Here is a 9849-nt window from a genome sequence, read left to right on the forward strand (position 1 = left end):
TGGGGGGGTGCCCAGAACGAAGCAAGACAAGGTTAGTGCTTCTCAAAGACTCTTACCCATCCTTTACAGGCGCTCGCCCCCTCATCCGCCTGAACCAACCCCCAGATTTGGTGAGACTAACTCCCCCGCAGTTTTCCTTCTCTGCACATTCCCCACCCAGTACTTGAGTCTGAGCCCTTGCTGGGAGCAGACAAGTTGGTCACCTTCTCTCAATCCTTCAGCTCTGTCCCCCCCACATAGTTCCACTCGTGAAAGCAGAGCCCCAGAGGCCAGAAGAGGAGGAAGAGCCCAAGATGCCAGGGGACCTGGATCAGGAGCCGGTAAGGGCTTGGGAACGGGATGGGGGCTGGCCAGAATCCTTGAGTCTAGTGGACGGGGAGAGAGGCCTGGATACCCAGGGGAGTCAGACTTCTGAGACTGTCCTGCCTTCCTCCCCACCTTTCAGAGCCTGCTCTACGCAGACCTGGATCATATGGCCCTCAGAAGTTCCAGCCGACTGTCCCCAGTGGTCCCTGCTGATGCCTCCACCATCTATGCTGTTGTAGTTTGAAGGGAAGCCTTTACAGCAAACCTCACAAGCTGGGGGCTCCCAGATCTCCATTACACCCCTCCCCTTCTTGGCCCTTCACCTGGCAAAGGAAGGCACCATGGGATAGAAATGAGCACTAGACTGGGAGTTGAGAGACCTAGGTTCCAGGCTATCTCTGCTGCTGATCTTGGTCCTTCCTTACCCCTGTCTCTCACACCCGTTTAACCACCTTAAGACACCAGCAACTCCTAGATTGTTTTCCTATCTCTTCACTTCTCTTCACAGTCAAGCTCTTTGAACCAAGGGCCTACACGTGTCTCTTCCATTTTTTCCTTCACTCCTGCTACTCACCTGGTCTCCATGAGATTGCCAGTGATGTATTAATAGCCACACCCACTAGATGTTTTGTTAGCATTCATCTGGCTTGACCTTTGATTGCTCCATTTAAGCTCTGTTTTTCTTTAACGTTGGTGTCTTTCTCCTGGACTCTGTTTCCTTCCTCCCTATTCCCACAGTATTCCCACCATTTCAGGTTTGTCTTTTTAATATCTGCTTTTCTCCCTCTTCTAGGATGCTGTCATCCACAGCCAGTCCTTAGCCTTTACTTTAACTCTGCAAACAACACCCAGAATTCCTTCCAGTTCCCATCTCTGATAGATTTCCAAACTATCCCTCAGACATCCCTGCCTGGCTGACCCTAGGCATTTTGCACACAGCGGGTCCAAAAGCCAATGCACTGTCATCTCCCAAGCCACTTATTTAATCCTCCCTCCCATGCATCTTCTCTTGATCAACCCTGTTGCCCAAGCCAGAAACTGGGAGTCATGTAACCTCCTTCCTCTCACTCCCATATGATAAACCAAGTCCTGTCTTTCTATTTTAATGTCGCTGTCAAATCCATACCCTTTTCATGTCTGGCACTGCCACCTGAGTGTACTCTCTTCAGTTCCTCCCTGGATTTCCCATAGCCTCATCTCATTCTCCTGCCCTTGCTCTCCTCGCTGAAACCAGAGTCTCCCCGAATGCTAACCTCCCGACCGCCTACATTTCAGCTGTATTTCAGTTCTGGCCCTTAGCCTTGGTTTCAAGGTGCTACAGTACTTTACTTATTCTCCAGGCTTATCTCTGTCACTCGATGCCTGGAACATGACAGCCTTTGAGAAATTCTCCCCAGCCCACAAATATGCCCGTGCCCAGTGCAGTTCCTTCTTCCTGGGTTACCCTTTGTCTCCTTCTCACCATGCGCCTGGCTAATTCTTATTTATCCTCAGGACTCAGTTCAAATGCAGTCTTTTCTGGGAAGCTATTTCTGACCCTCTTGGCCCACTCCTGCATATACTTTGATGCTCTCTGGAGCCCCTTATTTCTCTCACAGCAACAGCCTCCTGTGAATTGTTCCATTACAACCTGTATTTCAATTTATAAGAAATTTTCATGTACTGTGAGTTCCCTGATATCAGGAGACTGAGCCTTTTTCTCTCACTGCTAAGCCTCGGTAAATGAATGAAAATGAATGTCCCTGGAAATGTCATTTCCTCCTATTAGCTCGGGGATGGGCTGTTGATCTCCAAGTCTCTGAATCATCTGACATTTAGATAAATTCAGTGAATGACTCACTCATATTTTCTCTTCTCTGCCCTGTACATGCTCCCCACAAGAGAAATTCTTTCCTGTCCATCTTGTACCCAAGCCCCCACAATAGGGCTGGACAATAGGTCAGTGTGTGCAGAGTGAAGGTTTGATGAATGAAGGAGGTCTCCTCCCCAGTACTAATCCCAACCTGGGGTTTCAGTCCTGCCCTTGTCCTTCTGCTCCAGTAAGACACCAGTCGCAGTCCAGTCTAAAAGGTCAGTTCTATTTTATTAGTTCTTGAGGAGACGACTCACCCAGTGGCCTCTGTCCTTTTTCTCACTCTGCCCTCCTCTATATGGGACCCTCTCCCCACTACTGCCTAATCACCATCCTCTATCTAACTTTCCTTTCCCTTCTACTCCTATGCCATTCTACCCCTGGTCAGCCAGAACCCCCAGGCTGGGCTCTCAGTTGTGGGGGCGTGTGCTGAGCACCAGGCAGAGGGAACTGAGCCCAGCGCCGGCCTTCTCCAGTTCTGAACAGGACACAGGTACGAGGGTGACGTCAGAGAGCTTCTGCAGTGCCTGCAGGGAGGACAGCGTGTGGGGAGAAGGGAGTGAGTCCCCAAGACCCACAGGCGGGGCCCCCTTTCAGCCAGCTCACAGTGGCCCCACTTGGGCTTCTAGAAAAGGCACCCCTTCTTCCTCCCACAAGGAAGGCCTGAGCCCCATTTCTCTGGTTGGGGGGTGGTGGTGGAACTCCTGCCTTCTCTCACCTCTTGGCTGTTGGGCAGGTCCCCGCCTCCCCGGTGCAGGAGGAAAGGGGGCAGGCCGGGCTGCCCAGGACGCAGAAAGAGACAGTCAGCTGCTGCGTCATCCGGGAGGGTCAGGGAGGCATAGGGGTGATCAGTCAACACTGCCATTGCCTTGGGGGAGAAGAGACAGGAAACACTCAAGGCTCAGCCTCTCCACAACTGAGTCTTGCTGCCCTACCACCGCTAAGGGCGGGGGACAGAGTCACATTATTGTGGAATAATAATAACAGCAATCACATGTCAGTTACTATGTGTCAGACACTGAGTGCTTTAATTAACTTTGCTAATTTCCACCTCGGACTCACAGGCAGTTCTTTCCACCTGCTATCCACTTCTCTGCTACTCCAGATCCCACCCGTCGATCCTATCCATCCTTCAAGACACAGATTAGATGCCCTTCAATGGCACCCCACTCCAGTACTCTTGCCTGGAAAATCCCATGGACGGAGGAGCCTGGTAGGCTGCAGTCCATGGGGTCGCTAAGAGTCAGACATGACTGAGCAACTTCACTTTCACTTTTCACTTTCATGCATTGGAGAAGGAAATAGCAACCCACTCCAGTGTTCTTGCCTGGAGAATCCCAGGGACGGGGAAGCCTAGTGAGCTGCCGTCTCTGGGGTCACACAGAGTCGGACACGACTGAAGCGACTTAGCCGCAGCAGCAGCACAGAATTTCGTGAAACCCCGGAAGACGATGTTAATTGTCCCTGTTTCTCGGTGTTCCAGCTGCCTGTCTGGCTTATAGTAACTTGTTTTCTCACATAGATGGACAGCACAGTGAGGGTAGGAGTTGGAGCTAATTCTCAGAGCTGCCCTGCTCCCCGCCTCCTGGGCCTAGAGCCACGCCCACTGTCGTTGGCTGGCCCCCAACTTGCCCCACCCCAGCCCCACCCCTTCTCACCCTGACAGCTTTTTGGGCAGCTTCGCTGGAACCCGCCACCACGGTGCGGGGTCCCCCCATACCGCAGAGGCCACGCAGGTGGGAGGTGCTTGTGACGGGCACCGTGGAGACGGCAAAGTCCTAGAGGGAACAAGGGAAAGTATTCAATGACGGGGATAGCCTAAACACAGGCTACTCTCAGCCACTTCCTCCTCAGCCCCCTAGTCCCTCCCCTCTCCTCTCCGCCCAGGTCCCTGCGACCCCATCCACCCCCGACTCCCCCTACTCCCACCCCCGCTCCTAACCCGGAACGTGTCCGCCACGATCTCAGCTCCTCGGTGATTGGTCCACTTGGAGAGGCCTACGAAAAACTCCCGGCCTGAGCCCAGGGAGGTCGTCGAGGTATGAGGTACGAGTGAGTTGGAAACAAGGCTCGACGTGGCCCATTCTCCCAAAGTCAGCCTCCCTGTACCAAGCCCCAGGGCGCAGGCACCCCAACCTCACCGGTGAAGAGAACATCAGTGCCATCCAGCGTTGCGTTCTCGTCCCCCATCTCCACAATTCGGAGCCCCAGGTCCTGGAGGGCTTTGCGGACTCCATCGACCTTAGGGCAGGAGAAGAGGGAGCGAAGCAGATATTTCCACCCCCATTCTTCCCTAAAGCCCGGGATGTCCAGATCCTTCTTCCCCGTACTCGAACCCGTGCCCAGGTGCTCACCTCCGGCCTGCGGGCGGGGCTCCAGGGCCGCGTGATTAGAGCCGTATCCCCTTGGATCACGGCGGTGTCACCGAGCAGCGGTCCCAGCGGCAGCGACTCTTCAGGAGGCAGTTCTACTAGTTGCAGCCCCAATCGCTGCCTCAGCTTACCCCCCAGCACCCCATGTTCCCTCTGAGCTTTGGCTAGGTCCAGAGCTGGGAGGCCAGCTGCTGCACCCTCCCCCGACGCCAGGCTCTCCGGGACCCCCCGGATCAGGGCATGGGAGCAGCGGCCCAGCCCCTCCCCTGGCGTCCCCATCCCATCCACACAGATGCCCCCTCCGGCTGCGCTGATTTCTTAGTTTTCTCTTTCTACTTCACCTGTCTGGGAGAAGAAACGGAAAGGGGGGAGGCAGAGAGAGAGACATGCAGAGAAGGGCGTAGGGGGATGGTTAAGAGCGCCTGGGTCTTCGTATGCCTTCTCCGGGCGCCCCTCCCACTCCGCCCCACCCCCTCCAGACCTTCCTCTCCTGTGGACCCCATTCCACCCCGCACCCTCGCGGATCTGCTGCTTTAGTGGGGAGTCCGAGGAACAAGATCGGGACCCCTAATTTCCAAAACACCTGTTGCCCCTGCTTGGGGGTTTTTGAGAGGTCCCCGCCAGGCGCCCCTCTTGGCAGCCGCTAGGATGCGCTCACTCCCCAAAAATGCAGCGGCTCCGCCCCCTTAACCCTCAGCTGCTCGCTGCCTTAGGGACCCGAAGTGCGGCGAGGAATCCACAGGGGTGATGGGACAGGAGGAGACAGCTGGGGAGAGAGTTAGAGCCTGGGGGATGAAAGTCTTGGATGTCCGAACGAGAAAGGGAGAGAGGGTCAAGGAGAAGGGAATAGAGCCTAAGGAGTTAAATATCCTCTCTCTCCACCCCAGTCAGTCTCTCCGTCCCTAGCGCGACCCAGTGTAAACCAGACTCAGTCCCGGAGGACTGGGAGAGGTCTAAAACAAAATCCGAGGGGCGGGGAAATTGGTGGGCGTGGTTCTGGGGAGCAGGCGCCACTCGGGGCGCCAGGACATGGTCCCCCAGTCTCCTGACCCATCTTCCCCAAAGTCCACCCCGACTCAGCTCCGCACCCAAATGTCGACCCTCCGCACTGTCCCGGCGCAAGCACGGGTCCAGCATTCCGGAACTCCGGTCTGCACACGGTCCAAGGGACACCTCCCACCCCAGACTCACCTCCAGCGGCCACCGCTGCTCTTGCCGCTCAGTGATCTTGGCTGGAGCCCCACCCCCCTGAGGACAGAGTTGGTGAAGAAGAGAGTCGTAGCCTTCAAGCGTCGGGGACCGGAGCTTTGGCTTTGAAGGGTCCCCGGGTAGGCGAGCTCAAGTACTACAGTGGGTCGGGGGCACGACGGTCTGGCGGCTCCAGGGCATTGTCTAAGCGGGACGGGGCGGGGCTCCTCGAGGTCACGCCCATTCCGCCCTGCTATGCCGCGCCCACTCCACCCCGACTGCGCGCCCCCCTTCTCGGAATTCCGCCCCGCCCCAAGATCGCTGCCCAGACCCACCCAGATCAGGCCAGCCCCGGCGGCTGGGCTGCAAATGCGGCGTGGAGCCCAAGATAGCACTATCATGGACCTACACATAAAAATGGCAGCCCATCACAAGCACCCCTTTTCTAAATTCCTGGTTTCTGCCAGGAGTTCAAGGTCATTGACCTACCCTTCTTTCCTTGTTATTCACACTCCAAGCCCCAGCTTTGTATAAAAACACTAGATTGTCATTCTGTATTTTATTACTGAAATACATTGTCCAACCCACCCCACAATAAAAATCTCTCGCAGATCCCCCATCCTTGCTTCTCATCGCCCCCAGCAAGCCCTGCACAGGTGCTTCAGGATTCTACGCCCACTGGCCATTTTGAGTGTGTCCGTTGGGTAGCATGTGGAAACCACCCAGGGCCTTTGTGAAGAAAATGGAGGGGGGGTCGGGTGGCCCTAGGAAGGGCCTTATTTGAGGGCCTTGGCCACTTGCTCATAGGCCAGCTCGATTTCCTCATCATCTGGACAGGTGGAAGCAAACTCTTCCCTAGCATAGGCATTGCGCAGGTATCGATGCACTCCACGAAACACATCCGGAATGGAGAATCCCCGGTACTTCTTACATACCACCTAGGGGTGCGGGAAGGAGGACCAATAGGTTAGCCTCAGGAAAGTCACACCAGCTGCCATGCCCTTGGTCCTTCCCTTATCCCAAAGCCTATATGATAAAATCCAGGCATTTAAGCAAGTTCGATACCTGGTTTCTTTTCTTATGACTCATCAGTTCAGTTCAGTCACTCAGTAATGTCTGACTCTTTGCAACCCCATGGACTGCAGCACGCCAGGCCTCCCTGTCCATCACCAACTCCCTGAGTTTACCCAAACTCATGGCTATTGAGTTGGTGATGCCATCCAACCACCTTATCCTGTGTTGGTCCCCTTCTCCTCCTGCCTTCAATCTTTCCCAGCATCAGGATCTTTTCAAATAAGTCAGCTCTTTGCATCAGGTGGCCTAAGTACTGGAGTTTCAGCTTCAACATCAGTCCTTATGACTCATCTCCCACATAATCACCTGCAGTCATCTTAACTCCTGTCTGGTAAGGCCTTCACCCTTTCTCTCCACTTACTGAAATCCTGGCCATTTATAACCAGCCCCTTTCAGACCACCCCAGTCCATGGTGCTTGTTTTCTCGTCCTAATTTTGAGATATAATTCACAAACCTTAAAGTTCTCTTAAATTTCCACAGCAATTTCTGTCTACTTGTCATTTGGCCTTTAATCATGTATTATTAACTTTCACGTGAAAGTTATTTTCTCAGCTAGATTTCAAATCCTTTGCAGGCAGGGACTTACCTGCAGCATGCCAAGATCAAAGGTCCCTCATGCTACAGCTAAGGCTCTGTGCAGCCAAATAAATAAATACAGAGATTTTCAATACACAGTTCTGCAGCAGACTGACACCGGGCTCACGTTTCACAAACTAAACCATAGCTTTGAGCTGTGACAAAAACAAGGGAACCAGCACTTTTCATCTTCCACAAGAGGAAGTGGAGACTGAAACAACAGACTTAAAACTTTGATTTTAGGAAAAGCCTGGTCTGTCTGATCTGGGGATTTGGCAATGATAGAGACAGGAAGAGCATTCTTGAAAGCAGTACTGGGATGTGTTAGTCTCAGTCTGTTTGCACCCACACCTTGCATGGTGGAATGTAATTAATTCTCCCAACCAGTGGTCTTGCCAGCAAAGATAGCAGAGAAGGAATAGGGTGGTGTCTGCCATTGGAAACTACTCAGAAAGAAACCACCTTTGGAGTGGTTGTCATGGGAAGCCTGCATGGGAGCCCCTTAAAGAGTCATCCCACCTCCCACCTACTCCTCCCACAATCACTACTCACCTGTACTATGTGGAGCTTGGGCAACAGATTGCAGTCAGCCAGAGTGAGCTCATTGCCATCCAGAAATTTCCTCTGAGAGATCCCCTCATCCTCAGCACTGGTCTCATCTACTTCATCTGGGAGGGGGGATGTCAGGTAATTGTCTAATACTTTCAGGGCTTTCAGGAGCCCCTTCTCCAGGTCTGTGCAAGAGAAGGGAGTTGGTAAGAACATCAGAAGATCGACATAGTCCAAGAAAGCCCATGGTGGGGATGAGGAAAGTCCAAAACAATAATAGCTAACACTAATGTGTTTCATTTTCTCTGTGCTCTTCTATGCAATTTACATACAAAAACTCATTTAATTCTCACATCAACCAGGGAAATAGGTATTGTTATCCTCATTTTATAGATCTGAAAATAGATTTCCAGAGAAGTGAAATGAATTCCTCAAAGGCTCACAGGTACTAGAATTTGTACTCAGGTCATCTGGATCTATAGAGTTGCTATTATTTTTTAATTTAAGTAAGGTTTGCAATATCAGCTCCATCTCCCTGATATCTGAATGTCCAGGTGTCCCTAATTCCTAGATCTTTTCCATTCCTCCTAGAACCCAGGCCTCTGACCCACAAGACTCACTGTCATTGAGTGCTGGGTTTGAATTCTTAATGTAGGCAGAGAATTTGGCAAATATGTCCAGCCCAGCTGTGTTGGATTCAGGGTTCAGAGCTGCCAGCTTGGGGTACCTAAAAGCCAATGGGAGAAACTGGATAAGATATCTTCCGAGGAGGAGCCTCAGCTCCCCTGCCCTAGCCCCACCACCATCTCTGTTTTTCATTTCTTCAACCCCTTTCCCAGAGTCTCCCAGCTCCCCCACTTCTCATTCCAAGTTCCCCTCTACCTGGGAGGGCACAGCACTGCCTCCAGAAATTCCTCAATCTTGTTGGTATCTGTGTGCACTTCAGTGCCATACAGCAGGAAAGGGAGCTGCCCTCCTGGGCACAGCTTCTGTACCGTCTCAGTCCGCCTGGAGGAGAGACCAGGCATAAGGACTGGTAAAGGGCGTTAGGGAGACCGAGAAAGGGGAGATGGAGGGAGGCGGGAGAGGGGCTCCAGATGGGGGGATGGGGTGGATGGTTCAGGATGGAAGGACTCAGGTGAATGAGTGTGCACCTGTGCACCTAAGAGGTGTTTAGAGGAACAGAAGTGGGCCTACCTCTTGGTGTCAACAGTGGTGACATTGAAGGTGACTCCTTTGAGCCAGAGCACCATGAATAGTCTCTGGGAGAAGGGGCAGTTTCCAATCTTGGCCCCATCACTGCCAGCCTAGAAAGGAAGCCCCAGCCCAAGGTTAGGCCTGGTGTACCCCACTCATCCTGAGGCCATTCTCTGCATCTCCTGCTCCCAGACTTGGCTGCTTTCTGCCTAGTCATGACACATACTCAGTCTCACTGGTAAAAGCTCCCCACATAACTGGGCTCTGCACTCTCTGGTCTGGGTCAAACCTAAGACAGATCATTACGAATATCTTCTGCAAAGGTAAGCTTCTGGTTTCCCAGAGAATTGAGGACAATGGGAGAAGGCCCAGGGAATGGATTTTGGAGAATTTGGAGGATCTAGACCCTAGAGAGGGAAGACAAATGGGGGTGGGCGTAGTTACTTTTCTCCGTGCTATTCTAAGCATTCTACATGCCATAACTCATTTAATTCTCACACTGACCCATGAAATAGAGCCTAGAAAGGGGCTTTGTTGAAGCCAGCGGTGTGGGCTAGAGGCCTGGATTCCCGAAGGAAGTAGAGCCTGAACACAGGAGCGGTGGGGCGGGGGTTTGGAAGCAGGAGTTCTGGTTCTCTATACACTACCCATGGCACCCCACTCCAGTACTCTTGCCTGGAAAATCCATGGACAGAGGAGCCTGGTAGGCTGCAGTCCATGGGGTCGCTAAGAGT

General features: G+C 53.0%; 3 protein-coding genes across 8 annotated transcripts in view; 1 reads left to right on the forward strand and 2 right to left on the reverse strand.

Annotated features, from left to right (window-relative positions):
• Positions 1–2070, forward strand: part of LOC104983789 (chromosome unknown open reading frame, human C6orf25) — a 3379-nt gene extending 1309 nt beyond the window's left edge. Inside the window, exons 4-6 of one of the 5 annotated variants that reach the window (XM_010833326.1) lie at positions 70–110; positions 222–320; positions 446–2070. In XM_010833326.1, the coding sequence (XP_010831628.1) occupies positions 70–110; positions 222–320; positions 446–519 (214 nt within the window). In that variant the 3' untranslated portion in view covers positions 520–2070. The other 4 variants (XM_010833325.1, XM_010833322.1, XM_010833323.1 and 1 more) reach the window with 4 other exon arrangements.
• A 292-nt stretch (positions 2071–2362) lies between these two features.
• DDAH2 (dimethylarginine dimethylaminohydrolase 2) lies at positions 2363–5962 on the reverse strand. Of its 2 annotated transcripts, none has more exons than XM_010833328.1 (7): positions 5012–5713; positions 4513–4875; positions 4300–4399; positions 4101–4174; positions 3817–3936; positions 2877–3026; positions 2363–2685 (listed from the first exon to the last, which is right to left on the reverse strand). In XM_010833328.1, exons 2-7 carry the CDS (start codon positions 4807–4809, stop codon positions 2569–2571), a joined length of 858 nt encoding a protein of 285 aa, XP_010831630.1. In that variant the 5' UTR covers positions 4810–4875; positions 5012–5713; the 3' UTR covers positions 2363–2568. The 2 variants fall into 2 exon arrangements, with proteins under 2 accessions (XP_010831630.1, XP_010831629.1); XM_010833327.1 differs by lacking the exon at positions 5012–5713 and adding an exon at positions 5722–5962 and having other exon boundaries at positions 2364–2685.
• A 300-nt stretch (positions 5963–6262) lies between these two features.
• On the reverse strand, positions 6263–9255 carry CLIC1 (chloride intracellular channel 1). Its single transcript, XM_010833329.1, has 5 exons — positions 9116–9255; positions 8801–8926; positions 8539–8645; positions 7922–8103; positions 6263–6656 (listed from the first exon to the last, which is right to left on the reverse strand). The coding sequence occupies exons 1-5, from the start codon at positions 9169–9171 to the stop codon at positions 6495–6497; spliced, it is 633 nt and encodes a 210-aa protein (XP_010831631.1). The 5' UTR covers positions 9172–9255; the 3' UTR covers positions 6263–6494.
• Positions 9256–9849: the final 594 nt, after the last annotated feature.

The sequence above is a fragment of the Bison bison genome, unplaced genomic scaffold, assembly GCF_000754665.1.
Source record: "Bison bison bison isolate TAMUID 2011002044 unplaced genomic scaffold, Bison_UMD1.0 scf7180017863415, whole genome shotgun sequence".
In the NCBI taxonomy this organism is placed as follows: Eukaryota; Metazoa; Chordata; class Mammalia; order Artiodactyla; family Bovidae; genus Bison; species Bison bison.